The sequence below is a fragment of the Papio anubis genome, chromosome 17 (assembly GCF_008728515.1).
Source record: "Papio anubis isolate 15944 chromosome 17, Panubis1.0, whole genome shotgun sequence".
Classification (NCBI taxonomy): domain Eukaryota; kingdom Metazoa; phylum Chordata; class Mammalia; order Primates; family Cercopithecidae; genus Papio; species Papio anubis.
The window spans coordinates 67,567,579-67,585,997 of record NC_044992.1 but is presented as its reverse complement, the minus strand read 5'-3'; the positions used below and the strand labels follow the sequence as shown (position 1 = coordinate 67,585,997).

Here is an 18,419-nt window from a genome sequence, read left to right as displayed (position 1 = left end):
CTCAAAGAGGGAGGTGCACAGGGGACACACAGGAAGGTTTCCCTCCCTCCCTCCCTTTCTCTTCTCTTTTCTCTTTCTTTTCTTTCGTCTTTCTTTTTCTTTTTCTTTTTTTTTTTTTTTTGACAGGGTCTCACTCTGTCCCCCAGGCTGGAGTACAGTGGTACAGTCTCAGTTCACTGCAATCTCCACCTCCCTGGCTCAAGTGATCTTCCCACCTCAAGTTCCCCAGTAGCTGGGACTATAGGCTTGTGTGCAACAATACACCCTGCTAATTTTTGTATTTTTTGTAGAGACGGGGTTTCACCATGTTACCCAGGCTGGTTATTATTATTATTTTTTTTGAGATGGAGTTTTGCTCTTGTCGCCCAGGCTGGAGTGCAATGGCGTGATCTCAGCTCACTGCAACCTTTGCCTCCCAGTTTCAAGCGATTCTCCTGCCTCAGCCTCCCGAGTTGCCGGGATTACAGGCATGCGTCACCACGCTCAGCTAATTTTGTATTTTTTTAGAGACAGGGTTTCACCATGTTGGTCAGGCCGGTCTCGAACTCCTGACTTCAAGTGATCCACCCACCTCGGCCTCCCAAAGTGCTGGATTACAGGTGTGAGCCACCGCGGCTGGCCGTCCAGGCTGGTCTTGAACTCCTGGACTCAAATAATCCACCTGCCTCAGCCTCCCAAAAGTTCTGGGATTACAGGCATGAGCCACTGTGCCCGGCCTCTTTTCTTTTTCTTTAGAAACAGGGTCTCATTTTGTCACCCAGGTTGGAGTGCAGTGGCATGATCATAGCATGATCATAGCTCACTGCAGCATCGAACTCCTGCCTCAAGCCATCCTCCTGCCTCAGGCTTCCAAGTAGCTGGGACTACAAGCACTAGCCACCACACCCCGCTAATATTTTCATTCTTGTAGTGATGGAGTCTCTCTGCGTCGCCCAAGTTGGTCTCAAAATCCTGGGTTCAAGTGATCCTCCCACCTCAGCCTCTGAACATGCTAGATTACTGAGCCCCTGAGCCCAGCCACACAGGAAGGTTTCTGACGGCAAGGTGCAGGGGTGCGGTGAGAGAAAAGCAGAAGGCAGAGGATGCATGGTGAGGGCTTGTGGGTAGATGCTTGCTGTGGTCCAGTGCCCTTCGGCCTGGGCGTGCTCCGAGCGCCTCTGGAGTAGGCCTGGGAAAGGCTGTGCCCCACACCTTAGCTTCAGAATAGGCGGCCCTCGGGCCTTTGGATGGCGCCAGCAGGTGTCAGGTCTGTGGGTTTTATCACAGCCCAACACGTCTTCACCTGTCGGTCTTCTCAGCTAGTTCTTATGCACACATTTCTGAAAAGTGACCTCTCACCTGTCCTCAGAACCGTCAGTCTGGCCACAGGGCAGGATTCACATCTGATCAACCTTTGTGTCCCCACAGGACTTTGGGCCTGGCACAGGAAGGTTTATTGTTTTATTTCCATTTATTTATTACTATTTTGTAGAGGCAGGCGCTTGCTACATTTTCCAGGCTGGTCTTGAACTCCTGGGCTCAAGCGAGCCTCCCCCACTAGCCTCTCAAAGTGCTGGGATTACAGGTATGAGCCACCACACCTGCACTTTTTTTTCTTTTTTTTTTTTTTTGAACAGGGTCTCACCCTGTCATTCAGGCTAGAGTACAGTTGTGCAAGATCAGCTCACTGTAACCTTGAACTCCTGGACTCAAGCAATCCTGCCACCTCAGCCTCTCAAGTAACTGGGACGACAAGCATGTGCCACCACACCTGAATAATTTTTTAATTTTTGTAAAGATGGGGTCTCACTATGTTGCCCAGGCTGGTCTTGAACTCCTGATCTCAAGCAATCCTCCTTTCTTGGCATCCCAAAGTGCTGACAATATAGGCATGAGCCACCACACTTGGCTTTCACAGGGAGGTTTAAAGCAGCCACAGGGTGCCCCCTCTGCCCAGGCCAGAGGTCAGGGCAGACAGAGCACAGTCAGCCCAGATGCTCTCCTCCCACCTCCTCATTTTTGATTCCCAGTTCCCTCTGTGAATGACGAGCATGTATGACTTAGAAAATCAAGACAGGCCAGGCGCGGTGGCTCACGCTTGTAATCCCATTACTTTGGGAAGCCAAGGAAGGTGGATCATGAGGTCAGGAGCTCAAGACCAGCCTGGCCAAGATGGTGAAACCCTGTCTCTACTAAAAATACAAAAATTAGCCAGGCGCAGTGGCAGGCGCCTGTAATCCCAGGTACTCAGGAGGCCGAGGCAGGAGAATCTCTTGAACCCGGGAGGTGGAGGTTGCTGTGAGCTGAGATCACGCCACTGCACTCCAGCCTGGGCGACAGAGTGAGAGACTGAGACTCTGTCTCCGGAAAAAAAAAAGAAAATCCATCCTGGCTAGCACGGTGAAACCCCGTCTCTACTAAAAAATACAAAAAACTAGCCGGGCGAGGTGGCGGGTGCCTGTAGTCCCAGCTACTCGGGAGGCTGAGGCAGGAGAATGGCGTAAACCCGGGAGGCGGAGCTTGCAGTGAGCTGAGATCCGGCCACTGCACTCCCGCCTGGGTGACAGAGCGAGACTCCGTCTCAAAAAAAAAAAAAAGAAAAAAAAGAAAAAAAAAAGAAAATCAAGACAAAATTTTTTTCTTTTTTTGAGACGGAGTTTTGCTCTTGTTGCCCAGGCTGGAGTGTAATGGCGTGATCTCCACTCACAGGAACCTCCACCTCCCGGGTTCAAGTGATTCTCCTGCCTCAGCCTCCCGAGGAGCTAGGTTTACAGGCATGCACCACCACGCCCAGCTAATTTTGTATTTTTAGTAGAGGCGGGGTTTCTCCACGTTGGTCAGGCTGGTCTTGTCCTCCTGACCTCAGGTGATCCTCCTGACCTCAGCCTCCCAAAGTGCTGGGATTACAAGTGTGAGCCACCACGCCCCGCGACTAAAATGTTTTAAGAAAAAAAAAAAACACAAAAAACAGGTTGTGATGCAAATTATAAGAGTAGCAGTAAACTAGCCAGTGCCTAGTAACAGGCTACTTCCTCTGAGGCCTGATTAGCTTCAGGTTCAATTTTTTTGGCAAGAACCCACCAGAGGTGGTGCTATTGTGTCTTCCTCTTGCCTCACATCGGAGGTACATGATGTTTGCCCTTCTGATTTTTATCACGTTGACATTGATCAGGCTGGCCCAGGCACTGCCAGCGGGTCCCTCCATCACAATGATCCCATCAAAATGTTTCCTAATGATTTTGGCCACTAGTGAGGACTGTTGCCTGGATTTTTTATTTTGTCAGGGCTTTTAAAGTGATGACTTTGAATTCGCATATTTCTCCTGCGTTCATTCGCTGTGACTCTCCTCTAAAGAACTTTCCAGGCCGGGTGCGGTAGCTCACACCTGTAATCCCAGCATTTTGGGAGGCTGAGGCAGGCAGATCACAAGGTCAAGAGATCAAGACCAACCTGGCCAACATGATGAAACCCCGTCTCTACTAAAATTACAAAAATTAGCCGGGCATGGTGGCGCACACCTGTAGTCCCAGCTACTCGGGAAGTTGAGGCAGGAGAATTGCTTGAGCCCGGGAGGCAGAGGTTGCAGTGAGCTGAGATCATGCCACTACACTCCAGCCTGGCGAGAGAGCGACACTCCATCTCAAAAATAAAGAACTTTCTTTCATCAACCATTTGGTTTCCACTACAGGCAATCCATACAGAAATGGCAGAATAGGGCCTGGTGCCAAGATCACGCCACTGCACTCAGCCTGGACAGCAGACCAAGACTCTGTCTCAAGAAAAAAAAAAAAAACAGCAATAAGAATCAGAAGCAGGCAGGGCTACTCGGGAGGCTGAGACAGCAGAATCACTTGATCCAGGGAGTTGGAGGTTGCAGGGGGCTGAGATCGCACCACTGCACTCCACTCTGGCGACAGAGAAAGGCACTGTCTAAAAAAAAAAAAAAACGGTGGCTCATGCCTGTAATCCCAACACTTTGGGAGGCTGAGGTGGGCGGATCACGAGGTCAGGAGATGGAGAGACCATCCTGGCTAACACTGTGAAACACCATCTCTACTAAAAATACAAAAAATTAGCTGGGTGTGGTGGCGGGCGGCTGTTGTCCCAGCTACTCAGGAGGCTAAGGCAGGAAAATGCCGTGAACCTGGGAGGCGGAGCTTGAAGTGAGCGGAGATTGCACCTCTGTACTCCAGCCTGAGCAACAGAGCGAGACTCCGTCTCAAAAAAAAAAAAAAAGGAATCAGAAGTAAGGCTGGGTTTGGTGCTGCACGCCTGTAATCCCAGCATTTTGGGAGGCCAACGCAGGCAGATCCCTCATCCCAAGATAATGACACCTTGTCTCTACAGAAAATTTAAAAAGTAGCTGAGTGTGGTGGTGCATGCCTGTGGTCCCAGCTACTCAGGAGGCTGAGGTGGGAACCTCATGAGTCCAGGAGGTGGAGGTTGCAGTGAGCTGTGATCATACCATTGCACTCCAGCCTGGGTGACAGAGAGACATCTTGTCTCAAAAAAATAAAAAAAAAATTTTTTTTAAGACTCAGATTAAGAGCTGACAGACAAATTCAAAAAGATCTAAGCAAACTGCCTCGCCTCAGACCTGGTGCATTAGGCCTTGAGAAATTAGTGGTTTCTCTCTCTTCGTTCTCACTTCCCCATGGGGGACCATCTCTTCACTGTACCTGTCTTTTTTTTTTGAGATGGAGTCTCACTCTGTCATCCAGGCTGGAGTGCAATGGAACGATCTTGGCTCACTGCGACCTCTACCTCCCTGGTTCAAGTGATTCTCCTGCCTCAGTCTCCTGAGTAGCTGGGACTACAGGCACATGCCACCATGCCCAGCTAAGTTTTGTACTTTTAGTAGGGACGGGGTTTCGCCATGTTGGCTAGGCTGGTCTCAAACTCCTGCCCAGCCACCCTGTCTTTGAGTTGGCACCATGTGGCCAGTCCACTCTGAATTGAATCCTCAAGAGTCCTTGAACTTGTGGGCTGATATGGAAGAAACATTAACCCCGATGAGACACTGCTGCCGGGTCACGAGCCCATTCCTCACTGACTGCCCCAAAGACTGCCCCAGCTCAGGCCCCAGGAGGAGAAAGGGGGTGTGAGGCCGCAGCTCACCCTGCTGGTGCTGGAGCTCCCCAAGGACAATGTACAGGGAGCCCACCTGGGCATGGAAGGGCTCCACCAACTTGGTACAGACAAGAACCTGGTGTTGATCAGATCCATGCTGAGCCATCAGTGTTACTCTGGACTGGATCATGTCATAGAGGCACAACCTGGAAGGCAGAGGAAATGCAATAATTTCCATCCATATGTAGAATCACCACCACATGCAAAAGGTTTGCACGGCCAAGAAATCTATGAGTGTTCAGCCTCAGTCTCATCAGAGAAATGCAAATTGCAGCAACAAACCAGAAAAAAAATTTTCAGTCTACATTGTAGAATGTAAAGGAATTCCTTTTAATTTTCATCCCCTTGCCTTTAATTTTCTTAATGTTATATTTTTGATAAGCAGAAGCTTTTAATTTTGTTGATGATCAGTTTATTCATTGTTTATTCATTTTTTTCTTTTCTTTTTTTTTTTTTTTGAGATGGAGTCTCACTCTGTTGCCCAGGCTGGAGTGCAGTCGTGCAACCTTGGCTCACTGCAACCTCCACCTCCCGGGTTCAAGCAATTCTTGTGCCTCAGCCTCTTGAGTAGCTGGGGTTACAGGTGCCTGCCACCAGGCCTGGCTAATTTTTGTATTTTCAGTAGGGAAGGGGTTTTACCATGTTGTCCAGGCTGGTATCCAACTCCTGACCTCTAGTGATCCACCCACCTCAGCCTCCCAAAGTACTGGGATTACAGGCATGAGCCACCACACCCGACCTTTTTTTTTCTTTTATGACTTTTGCTTTCTATGTCTTGTCTAAGAAATCTTTTTTTTCCTTTCTTTCTTTCTTTTTTTTTTTTTTTCTGTATCCCAGGCTGCAGCCTTGATCTTCCAGGCTGCTCAAGCAATCCTCCCAGAGAGCCTCCTGAGTAGCTGGGACTATAGGTACTTGCCACCACACCTGGCTAATTTTTATTTATTTATTTTTTTGAGATGGAGTCTCGCTCTGTTGCCCAGGCTGGAGTGCAGTGGCACTATCTCAGCTCACTGCTAGCTCCGCCTCCTGGGTTCATGCCATTCTCCTGTCTCAGCCTCCCGAGTAGCTGGGACTACAAGTGCCCACCACCACGCCCAGCTAATTTTTTTCTATTTTTAGCAGAGATGGGGTTTCACCACGTTAGCCAGGATGGTCTCGATCTCCTGACCTTATGATCCGCCCGCCTCGGCCTCCCAAAGTGCTGGGATTACAGGCATGAGCCACCGCACCTGGCCTACACCTGGCTAATTTTTTAACTTTTTGTACAGATGGAGTTTTGCTATGTTGTCCACGCTGGTCTCAAACTCCTGGGCTCAAGCGATCCACCTGCCTCAGCCTCCCAAAGTACTGGGATTACACTCATGAGCCATTGTGCCTGGCCATCTTTTCTTTTTCAATATGGGCTATAAACGCTATTTAAAAAAAAAAAAAAAAAAAAAAAAAAAAACTTTGCCTACTCAAGGTTGTAAAGATATTTTCCGGTTTTCTTGAGACCGTGCAGTTTTAGCTTGTAATCTATGACACAGTGTAAATGTTTTTTTGCATGTTGTGAAGTAGAGATCAAGATGTTTTCCCCTACCATATTAATATCTAGCTGGGCGTAGTGGCTCATGCTGGTAATCCCAGCACTTTGGGAGGCCAAGGCAGGTGGATCGCTTGAGTCCAAGAGTTCAAGACCAACCTGGGCAACATGTTGAAACCCTGTCTCTACTAAAAATATAAAAAATTAGCCAAGCATGGTAGCATGCAGCTGTGGTCCCAGATACTTGGGAGGCCAAGACAGGAGGATCACTGGAGCCCGGGAGGCAGAGGCTGCAGTGAGCCGAGATCATACTACTGCACTCCAGTCTGGGCAACAGAGCAAGACTCTGTCTCAAAAAAAAAAAAAAGAAAATCAATAAAGTATTGGCTAAGTAGGCTGGTTGCAATGGCTCGAGCCTGTAATCCCAGCACTTTGCGGGGCCGAGGCTGGTGGATTATGAGGTCAGGAGCTCAAGACCAGCCTGGCCAAGATGGTGAAATACCATTTCTACTAAAAAATAAAAAAAAATTAGCCAGGTGTGGTGACAGGTGCCTGTAATACCAGCTACTCAGGAGGCTGAGGCAGGAGAATTGCTTGAACCCAGGAGGCAGAGGTTGCAGTGAGCCGAGATCACGCCACTGCACTCCAGCCTGGGCGACAGAGCGAGACTCCGTCTCAAAAAAAAAAAAAAAAAAAAAAAAGATTTGGCTAAGTAAATGATGCAATATCACCACAGTGAAACAAAATGGAACTACTCAAAATGATGATGGAGATCTACATGTCTGACATGGATCTAGGTCTACCATACACAGCTAAGTAAATAAATGCTACAGTACAGTAATACAATAGGATCTCATCTAGGTTAAAACACTGCTTTCTTCTTTTTTTTTTTTCTTTTCTTTTCTTTTTTTTTTTTTTTTTTTGAGGCAGGATCTCACTCTGTCATCCAGGATGGAGTGCAGTGGTGCAATCTTGGCTCACTGCAGCCTAGACCTCCCAGGTTCAGGTGATCCTCCCACCTCAGCCTCCCCAGTAGCTGAGGCTACAGGTGCACACTGCCATGCCTGGCTAATTTTTTGTATATTTTGTAGAGACAGGGTTTCACCATGTTGCCCAGGCTTGTCTCAAACTCCTGGACTCAACCAATCCTCCCACCTCAGCCTCTCAAAGTGCTAGGATCACAGATGTGAGCCTCCACACCCAGGCTTTAACTAGGTCAAAATACTTTTTTTTTTTTTGAGACCAAATTTCACTCTTGTCACCCAAGCTGGAACGTGATCTTGGCTCACTGCCACCTCTGCCTCATGGGTTCAAGCAATTCTCCTGCCTCAGCCTCCCAAATAGCTGGGATTACAGGCGCCTGCCACCACGCCTGGCTAATTTTGGTATTTTTTGTAGAGATGGGGTTTCACCATGTTGGCCAGGCTGGTTTTGAACTTCTGACCTCAGATGATCCACCCACTTTGGCCTCCCAAAGTGTTGGGATTACAGACATGAACCACCACACCTGGCCTAGGTTAAAATACTACTTTCTCTTTTTTTTTTTTTCGAGACAGAGTCTCACCCTGTCCCCCAGGCTGGAGTGCAGTGGTGCAATCTCAGCTTAGTGCAACCTCTACCTCCTGGGTTCAAGCGATTCTCCTGCCTCAGCCTCCTGAGTAGTTGGGATTATAGGCACCCACCACCAAGCCCGGCTAATTTTTGTATTTTTAGTAGAGACGGGGTTTTGCCATTTTGGCCAGGCTGTTCTCAAACTCCTGACCTCAGGTGATCCGCCTGCCTTGGCCTCCCAAAGTGCTGGGATTACAGGCGTGAGCCACCACACCTGGCCTAGGTTAAAATACTTCTCTATGTATGTACACATGTCTCTAAGATGGTCCCCTGTGATTCTCACCCCCTAATATTTACGTCCTTGTGCATCCTCTACGATGCTGAGTAAGGCTGACCTGTGTAATCAGTAGGATACTGCAGAAATGACGGAGACTGACTTTGGAAGCTAAGTCATGAAAGACATTGTGGTTTTCATCCTGCTTTTTCTCTTGGTCACTGCTTCTGGCAGAAACTGCTGTGTTATGAGAACCCTTACACAGAACTACAGAGAAATCCACATTGTCAGGAACTGAGTTATCTTGCCAGGAGCCAGCACTACTTTGCCAAACGTGAACAAGCCACCTTGGAAGTAGAAGTCCTGGCCCCAGTCAAGCCTCCAGATAACTGCAGCCCTGGCCAACATCTGGATGCCACTCCCATGAGCAACCCTGAGCCAGATCCAAACAGTTAAACTACTCCCAAATTCCTGACCCATAGTAACTATGAGACAATAATTATTTTAAATTTGGGGGAGGCCGAGCACAGTGGCTGAGCACAGCACTTTGGAAGGCTGAGTCAGGAGGATCACTTGAGCCGAGGAGTTTGACACCAGCCTTGAGAATATAGGGAGACCCTGTTTCTATGAAAAACTAAAATTGTGTGTGTGGGTAATTTGTTACACAGCAATATATAACTGATAAATAACTGACAAAGTATATACGTATGTATGTCTATCAGGTGTCTCTATACCCACCCACATATACAAACACATACACATGGAAGAGCACATGAGGATAATCACCAAAGGTTAGCAGTGGTTGTCTGGGCAATGGGATTATGGGTGACTTTTCCTTCCTCTCTACACCTTTATGGACTATCTACACTTTTTACAGTGAATATTAATTTTTTCAGTATATATATATATATATATACACACACACACACACGTGTATATATATATATGTGTATATATATTTATTTTTATTTTTTATTTTTGAGATGGAGTTTTGTTCTTGTTGCCCAAGCTGGAGTACAATAGCACAATCTCAGCTCGCTGCAACCTCCACCTCCCAAGTTCAAGCAATTCTCCTGCCTCAGCCTCCCGAGTAGCTGGGATTATAGGCACACGCCACCATGCCAGGCTAATTTTGTATTTTTAGTAGAGACACGGTTTCTCCATGTTGGTCAGGCTGGTCTCAAACTCCTGACCTCAGGTGATTCACCCACCTCGGCCTCCCAAAGTGCTGGGATTACAGGCATGAGCCACCGCGCCCAGCCCCCAATTTTTTTTTTGGGGGGGGTAGAGAAAGACATTTAACCATCACCCCCACCACTGAAAAAAATTTAAAAAAACATTCTCACCTGCCAAATGTTCTCAGTGTGCCCCCATCAGGAACTTGGCCTGCACTGACCTCCCAGGGGAGGTAATAGGTCCCAGGTTTGGGCAGCATCATGGGCTCCTATAACCAAACAGTTGAGATGGATTTTGAAGTTTCCTGATAAATCAAATAGACTGCAAAACAGAGATTAGCAGATATATGAGACCAACAGCATCTTGAAGACTAATTCCAGTGGGCAGTGTTTTAAAATTAAAAAAAAAAATTTTGCCAGGCATGGTGGCTCATGCCTATAATCCCAGCACTTTGGGAGGCCAAGGCAGGTGGATCACGAGGTCAAGAGTTTCAGACCAGCCTGACCAACATGGTAAAACCCCATCTCTACTAAAAATACAAAAATTAGCTGGTGGCATGTGCCTGTAATCCCAGTTACTCAGGAGGCTGGAGCAGGAGAATTGCTTGAACCCAGGAGGTGGAGGTTGCAGTGAGACGAAATCGTGCCACTGCACTCCAGCCTGGGTGATAGAGCAAGATGCCGTCTCAAAATAAATAAATAATTGATATAATATGCATTCATGTATTAAAAACAAACAAACAAAAACAAACCACGGCCGGGCGCAGTGGCTCATGCCTGTAATCCCAGCACTTTGGGAGGCTGAGGCAGGTGGATCACCTGAGGCCGGGAGATCAAGACTAGCCTGACCAACATGGAGAAACCCCGTCTCTACTAAAAATACAAAATTAGCCGGGCATGGTGGTGCATGCCTGTAATCCCAGCGACTTGGGGGGCTGAGGCAGGAGAATCACTTAAACCCGGGAGGCAGAAGTTTCAGTGAGCCGAGATCGTGCCATTGCACTCCAGCCTGGGCAACAAGAGTGAAACTCCGTCTCAAACAAACAAACAAAAAAAATTAAAAAGCTATGTGTGGCCCAGAATGGTGGCTCACACCTGTAATCCCAGTGCTTTGGGAGGCCAAGGTGGGAGGACTGCTTGAGGTCAGGAGTTCAGGACCAGCCTGAGAACAAAGCAACAGCCTGACTTTACAAAAAAGAAAACAATTTGGCAGGCTAGAAACACATGTAGTACCAGCTACTCGGGCAGCTCAGGTGGGAGGATAGCTGGAGCCCAGGAGTTCGAGGCTGCAGTGAGCTATCAGAGCATCACAGAACTCCAGCATGGATGACAGAGGGAGGCTCTGTCTCTAAAAAAATAAAAAGTCCGTGCACGGTGGCGGCTCACGCCTGTAATCCCATCACTTTGGGAGGCCAAGGTGGGCAGATCACCTGAGATCAGGAGTTTGAGACCAGCCTGGCCAACATGGCAAAATTCCATCTCTACTAAAAATACAAAATTAGGCTGGGCATGATGGTAGCACCTGTGATCCCAGCTACTTGGGAGGCTAAGGCATGAGAATCACTTGAACCCGGGAGGCAGAGGTTGCAGTAAGCTGAGCTTGCACCACTGTACTCCAGCCTGGGCAACAGAGAGAGACTCAGTCTAAAATAAAATAAAATAAATAAAATAAAATAAAATAAAATAAAATAAAATAAAATAAAAAGCTATGTGGAGAAGTACTGTTCCACTCCAATCTCTATGTAACCCATTCCTTCCAATCCCATAAAACAGGGGTTTATAAATGAGTACATAGTACATTTTTCAGCTTTGTGGGCTTTATGATCTCTGATAACAATTGTAGACATGCATTCAAGCGATAACAGAGATGTGTTCTCAGAAATGCAGTTAGGTGATTTCATCATTGTGTGAACATCACTGTGTACTTACACAAACCTAGATGGCACAGCCTACTGCAGCCCTGGTGCTGTATGGTGGAGCCTATTGTTCGCAGGCTATCAACCTGCACCACGTGTGGCTGTACAGAACACTGGAGGCAACTGTAGCACAATGGTATCTGTATATCTGAACATAAGCAAACATAGGAGAGAAAATGGTAAAAAATGGTCAATAGTAAAAAATATGGTGTCATATAATCTTTTCGGCCACTGTGTATATGCACTCTGTCATTGACCCAAATGTGTGTATGTGGCATGTGCCTGTACAAGGTCTCACTCTGTCACCAAGGCTGGAGTACACTGGTGGGATCATAGCTCACTGCAGCCTCAAACTCCTCGACTCAAGTGATTCCCCTTGCCTCAGTCTCCCAAGGGACTACAGGTGCGTACCACCACATCTGGCTGCCTTCAACTATTTATTTTTATATTTATTTATCTATTTATTTATTTATTTATTTTGAGATGGAGTCTCGCTCTGTCACCCAGGCTGGAGTGCAGTGGTATGATCTCGGCTCACTGTAAGCTCCACCTCCCGGGTTCACACCATTCTCCTGCCTTAGCCTCCCGAGTAGCTGAGACTACAGGTGCCTGCCACCATGCCCGGCTAATGTTTTTGTATTTTTAGTAGAGACGGGGTTTCACCATGGTAGCCAGGATGGTCTCGATCTCCTGACCTCGTGATCCACCCACTTTGGCCTCCCAAAGTGCTGAGATTACAGGCGTGAGCCACCGCACCCGGGCCATTTTTTTTTTTTTTTTTTACTTTTTTTGAGACAGAGTCTTGCTCTGTTGCCTGCCTGGTAGGGCTGGTGTCCCATCATAGATATGACCCCATATTTATGGGGCCTCTCCCTGGGGCTGATGGTCGGGGATACAAGCTGCTGAGCAGTGAGCAGAGAGGCAGCAACTGTGAGTCAGAGGCTACAGACAGAAGCAGCTAACTTCAAACGGTGCAACTTCAGGGAAAGAACACCTTCTTCCCATACCATCCCCTTTCCAACTCCCATCCCTCTAAGAGCTATCACCCAATAAAATCCTCAGCATACACTACCCTTCAATCTGTTTGTGTGACCTGATTCTTCCTGGATGCCAGACAAGAACCGGGTGCTGAAAGGCACAGGCTTGGATGCTGCTGCGGGCTCTGCCCAGAGCCTGCTCCCGCCAGAGAGGAGCGATGGGCTGGTTTGTTCCATCCTCTTGCTGCACTTGCTTGCTCCCATGCTCCCTCTCTTGAGGAACGGCCAGTGGCAGGCTGAGTGAAACGAGTCACTCCAGTTCCCAACCAGGGAACCAAAGGGGTCAAGGGAACAACTCCATCTCAGCATGATCTCGGCTCACTGCAATCCCTGCCTCCGGGGTTCAAGCGATTTGCCTGCCTCAGCTACCACCACACCCAGCTAATTTTTTTTTTTTTTTTTTTTTTGAGACAGAGTCTTGCCCTGTCATGCAGGAGTTCAATGGTGCAATTTTGGCTCACTGCAACCTCCGCCTCCCAGGTTCAAGAGATTCTCCTGCCTCAGCCTCACGAGTAGTTAAACTACAGGCGCCTGCACCATGCCCGCTAATTTTTGTACTTTTTTTTTTTTTTTTTTTTTGAGACTGAGTCTCGCTCTGCCCAGGCTGGAGTGCAGTGGTCGATCTCAGCCTTCACTGCAAGCCCGCTCTCCCGGGTTTACGCATTCTCCTGCCCTAGCCTCCTCGAGAAGGACTACAGGACGCCACCTCGGCCTCGCTAGTTTTTGTATTTTTTAGTAGAGACGGGTTTCACCAAGCAAGTGATGGTCTTGATCTCCTGACCTCGCGGATCCGCCTGCCTCGCCTCCCAAAGTGCTGGGATTACAGGTTTGAGCCACCATACTCGGCCAAATTTTTGTAATTTTTTTTAGTGAGACAGGGTTTCACCCTGTTGGTCAGGCTGGTTTCGAACTCTTGACCTCAGGTGATCTACCCAGCTTGGCCTCCCAAAGTGCTGGGATTACACACGTAAGCCAACCGCGCCTTGCCGCATTTGACTTTTTTCATGAACACGTTCCTCTTGAACCCTCTCAGGCACATAGTGGCAGGAAGAACTGTTCTGTTTGTCAGCAAAAGAGACAGAGACTGCCTGTGGCTATGGTGCAGATCACGTCCTGGAAGGTCCTGATCATAGCTGGCAAGTGAGACTCATGCTGGTAGCCCTGGGGCAGTACCAGGGAACTCTGTTCCTTGATAGGAACAGACAGTGACTCTGGACTGGGCTTTGCTTACCTGCTGGAAGCTACAAATGCTTCAAAACAATCAGAACAAGGCCGGGCGCGGTGGCTCATGCCTATAATCCCAGCACTTGAGGAGGCTGAGGCGGGCAGATCACTTGAGCTCAGGAGTTTGAGGGCAACCTTGTCTCTACTAAAAATATAAAAATTAGCCGGGTATGGTGGTGCATGCCTATAATCCCAACTACTTGGGAGGATGAGATAGGAGGATCGCTTGAGCCTGCAAGGACGAGGCTGCAGTGAACTATGATTGCACCATTGCACTCCAGCCTGGGTGACAGAGTGAGACGCTCACAAAAGCAAAATTAAATTTAAAAAAAATGAAAAAGCAGAACAAGAGACGGTGCACAGATTTGGAAAGCTGACCATTATTTCTTCAGAACAAGGAACACACTATACAGCCCATAATGTCCAACAATGAGCAAAAAGATCTCCTCAGAGTCATAGTTTGATAGAGAAGTAAGATGTCCTTTGCAAAAATTGCATCAGTGAGAGAATTAGGGCAGCAGGGGAGAGGGAGAGATCTGATCTAGCCAATTCCCCTCTTGCCTTTGGCTGCTAAGCTGCCCTTAATTATTCCCGGGGTTGGGCCAAGCTAACTTTGGGAGACATTTAGTTTATAGTTTAAATGAAAATAGCCCTTCCCTAAAACGCAGCCACTTTTGTAAAGCTAATGAGAGACCACCAGGCTAGGAGCACAGAGAAGCCCGAATTCTGCGAAGACTGCCAGCCATTATTCCAGAGGTCACAAGCTAGGCAACTTCCCCAGTTACTCCTGCAGATAACATCACTACTGCAGAATCTAAGATTGGCCTTTGGAGATATCTTTTCAGGTTTTTTGCATGTCTGACACCACCAACTCCACATGGACCCCACCAACCACTCCTGCGGGGCCCCCCCTCAGAGGTGACTCAGCCTGCAGGAGGACCATTTGCCACACCCCTAAGGTTGCACCCCCAACCAATCAGCAGCAAGCACCATTGCCTAGCTGCCACCACCCCTTTCCCGAAATTACATTTAAATGACCTCTAATCTCTGAGCCTTCCAGGAGACTGACTAATAATACCAACTCCCACGTGGTGTGGCCAGCCTTGTGTCAATTAAACTCTTTCTTGACTGTAACGCCATGTTCTCCATGAACTGATTTTGTTTGTGCTGCAGGAACCCATCAGGTGGTTATAGAAGTGGCACAGGCTATGAAAACATTCGTTGTCTAAAACAGAGGGAGATAAAAATTACGAAGGGCTGGTGTACACGAGTGTGTGCTCACTAACATGAGGGGACTAAAGGAGTGTCCCCACTAGATGTTCCTGTTTTTCTGGTGGATCTGGGGAAAAAGGGGTGGGGAGGATGCTGGGGTGGCTATGCAACTCTCATCGAGGGAGGAGTTTGCTGGTATAATGATTATACCCTTTTTTTTTTTTTTTTTTTTTTTTAAGATGGAGTCTTGCTCTGTCGCGGGGGCTGGAGTGCAGTGGCCAGATCTCAGCTCACTGCAAGCTCCGCCTCCCGGGTTTACAACTTTCTTCCGCCTCAGCCTCCCGAGTAGCTGGGACTATAGGCGCCGGCCACCGCGAACGGCTAGTTTTTTTTTTTGTATTTTTTTTAGTAGAGACGGGGTTCCATGGTCTCGATCTCCTCACCTCGTGATCCGCCCCTCTCGGCCTCCCAAAGTGCTGGGATTACAGGCTTGAGCCACCGCGACCGGCCTGATTATACTTTTTTCTTTCTTTTTGAGATGGAGTCTCACTCTGTCTGCCACGCTGGAGTACAGTGGCAGGTTCTCAGGGTCACTGTAACCACCACCCCCCAGGTTCAAGCGATTCTCCTGCCTCAGCCTCCTGAGTAGCTGGGACTACAGGCGCGTGCCAACATGCCCGGCTAATTTTTGTATTTTTAGTAGGGACGGCGTTTCACCATGTTGGCCAGGCTGGTCATGAACTCCTCACTTCAGGTGATCCACCCACTTCGGCCTCCCAAAGTGTTGGGATTATAGGCGTGAGCCACCTCACCCGGTCTCTTTCTTTTTTTTGTTTTTTTGAGCCAAGGCAGGCAGATCACTTAAGGTCAGGAGTTCAAGACTAGCCTGGCCAACATGGTGACACACCGTCTCTACTAAAAATACAAAAATTAGCCAGGCATGATGGCGGGCGCCTGTAATCCCAGCTACAAGGAAGGCTAAGGCAGGAGAATTGCTTGAACCGGAGAAGCAGAGGCTGCAGTGAGCCGAGATCTCCACAGCACTCCAGCCTAGGCGACAGAGCGAGACTCTGTCTGAAAAAATAAATAAATAAACAAATAAATAAGTAAATAAAACTATGATCAATGCTTGAGCCTAAGAGTTTGAGGCTGCAGTGAACTATGGTTGAGCCACTGCATTCCAGTCTGGGTGACAGAGTTTTGTCTCAAACAAAACAAAACAAAGCAAAACTATGATCAAATACATGTGTATGCCTTTTCTCCTATTAATCACTTGTGTGGTATTCCTGCCAAAAATGCATCATCTGAATCTAATCATGAATAAATATCAGACAAATCTGAATTATGCGACATTCTACTGCAGGGGCCAAGCGGCCCTCTGAAGTTTCGCGGCAAAAAGTCAACTTGCAAAAGGCAGAGTAATGGTCAAAAAGGTGTACACATTTATGTAACATGTACATGTGGGAGCCCTCAGAAGGAAGACCCAAAGATACAGGGGAAAGGTAGGATCTAATGCTGATAGACTGAGTGGGGAGGCCCAGCAAGGCCTGTATAGATTCTTCTTGGCTTCTTGGAGCAGCATTGCTTCCTTCTGGGTGTGGAGCAGGACCCTCTCTGGAATGGGGTCTTGTGGCCTATAGTCCAACAAGGTAGGTCAGATAATTTCTTTCTGGCCAGTTTTTATACCAAAAGATGGAGGGAAAATTAAGAGTAATATATTTAGGTTTCTTGTTTGTTTGTTTTGTGTTTTGTTTTTTGAGATGGAGTCTCACTCTGTTGCCCAGGCTGGAAAGCAGTGGTGCAATCTCGGCTCACTGCAACCTCTGCCTCCCGGGTTCAAGCGGTTCTCCTGCCTCAGCCTCCCGAGTAGCTGGGACTACAGGCAAGTGCCACCTCGCCCAGCTAATTTTTTTTTGTATTTTTAGTAGAGATGGGGTTTCACTGTGTTAGCCGGGATGATCTTGATCTCCTGACCTTGTGATCCACCTGCCTTGGCCTCCCAAAGTGCCAGGATTATAGGTGTGAGCCACCGCACTCAGCCTATATTTAGGGTTTTATGGCTGGCTTTGGGGGCAAAGGACTCTGTTTTCTATGACCCGCCTTGGGGAAGAGGATTCTAACGTCTCTGGCTAGCCTTGGGGGAGAATGGGCCTGAGGGAGAGGAGGGCAGAAGGTAAAAAAAAACTTGCTTTGTGGGTTGCTTCTGAGGCCTTCATTTTGGGGTATTGTTTTCTGAGATCCAAAACTACAAAAAAATGGGCTTATACGCTTCAAAAGTGTTAATGTCAGCCAGCCAGACGCGGTGGCTCACACCTGTAATCTCTACACTTTGGAAGGCTGAGGCAAGTGGATCACGTGAGGCCAGGAGTTTGAGACCAGCCTGGTCAACATGGTGAAACCCTGCCTCTAACAAACACACAAAACTCAGCCAGGTGTGGTAGCGCATTCCTGTAGTGCCAGCTACTTGGGAGGCTGAGGCATGAGAATCATTTGAACGCAGGAGGCGGAGGTTGCAGTGAGCTGAGATCATGCAACTGCACTCCAGCCTGGGTGACAGAGGAAGACATCATCTCAAAAAAAAAAGTGTTAAAGTCACAGAAGAAAAGTTCTTTGTTCTAGTCTTGTAATTCTCGTGTAAATTTGAAATTATTTCAAAATAAAACTCACCAAATTTAGCTCATCTAAGTCTTTTCTATTCAATGCTGAGTACACCCACTATCATTACATTAAGAGCAATTGGTTTCCTAGAATACTAGACCTAGAAGGTCAGCTGTCAAGTAGCCATTTGTTCACGCCACAAAGATTTCCTGAGCACCTTTAGTGGGGCAGGCACTGTGCCAGGTACAAAGAATAACTAGACACTCTCCCTGCTGTTGAAGGGGCCTGAGATCAGCACCTTAATAAGACAAATGAGGATCCTGAGGTCCTAGGGGTTAAGAGTGTGTATTATAGTTCTATTATTCAAATGATGAATGTTATGCATCTTTGTAGTTTTACTTCTGAGAAAACCAAAGTCATAGTATTACACAGACTACAGACAGGCTAGGCGCGGCGGCTCACGCCTGTAATCCCAGCGCTTTGGGAGGCCGAGGCAGGTGGATAAACTGAGGTCAGGAATTCGAGACCAGCCTGGCCAATATGGCAAAACCCTGTCTCTACTAAAAATGCAAAAATTAGCTGGGTGTGGCGGCGAGCCCCTGTAATCCCAGCTACTTGGGAGGCTGAGATAGGAGAATCGCTTGAACCCAGGGGTGGAGGGTGCAATGAGCTGAGATCATACCACCTACCACCACACTGCAGCCTGGGCAACGGTATGGCAGCCTGCCCAGTAGAGAGAAATAAAAAGAAAAAACACAAAGGCAGGGCGCCCTGGCTCACGCCTGTAATCCCAGCACTTTG

The 18,419-nt window shown here is 47.9% G+C and overlaps 1 protein-coding gene across 11 annotated transcripts in view; it reads right to left on the bottom strand.

Moving 5' to 3' along the window:
* The window catches only part of LOC101015334 (CST complex subunit TEN1), a 29,529-nt gene that overhangs the window by 9,608 nt on the left and 1,502 nt on the right, over positions 1 to 18,419 (bottom strand). For 4 of the 11 annotated variants that reach the window (XM_021927991.2, XM_017950988.3, XM_009191283.4 and 1 more), the window contains exons 2-3: positions 11,561 to 11,695; positions 9,803 to 9,900 (exon numbers count right to left, since the gene is read on the bottom strand). In XM_021927991.2, coding sequence (XP_021783683.2) covers positions 9,803 to 9,894 — 92 coding nt within the window. In that variant the 5' untranslated portion in view covers positions 9,895 to 9,900; positions 11,561 to 11,695. Of the gene's footprint in view, positions 1 to 1,338; positions 1,559 to 5,097; positions 5,256 to 9,802; positions 9,901 to 11,560; positions 11,696 to 14,846; positions 15,034 to 18,419 lie in introns of those variants that run through there. The other 7 variants (XM_003913455.2, XM_021927997.2, XM_017950990.2 and 4 more) reach the window with 6 other exon arrangements.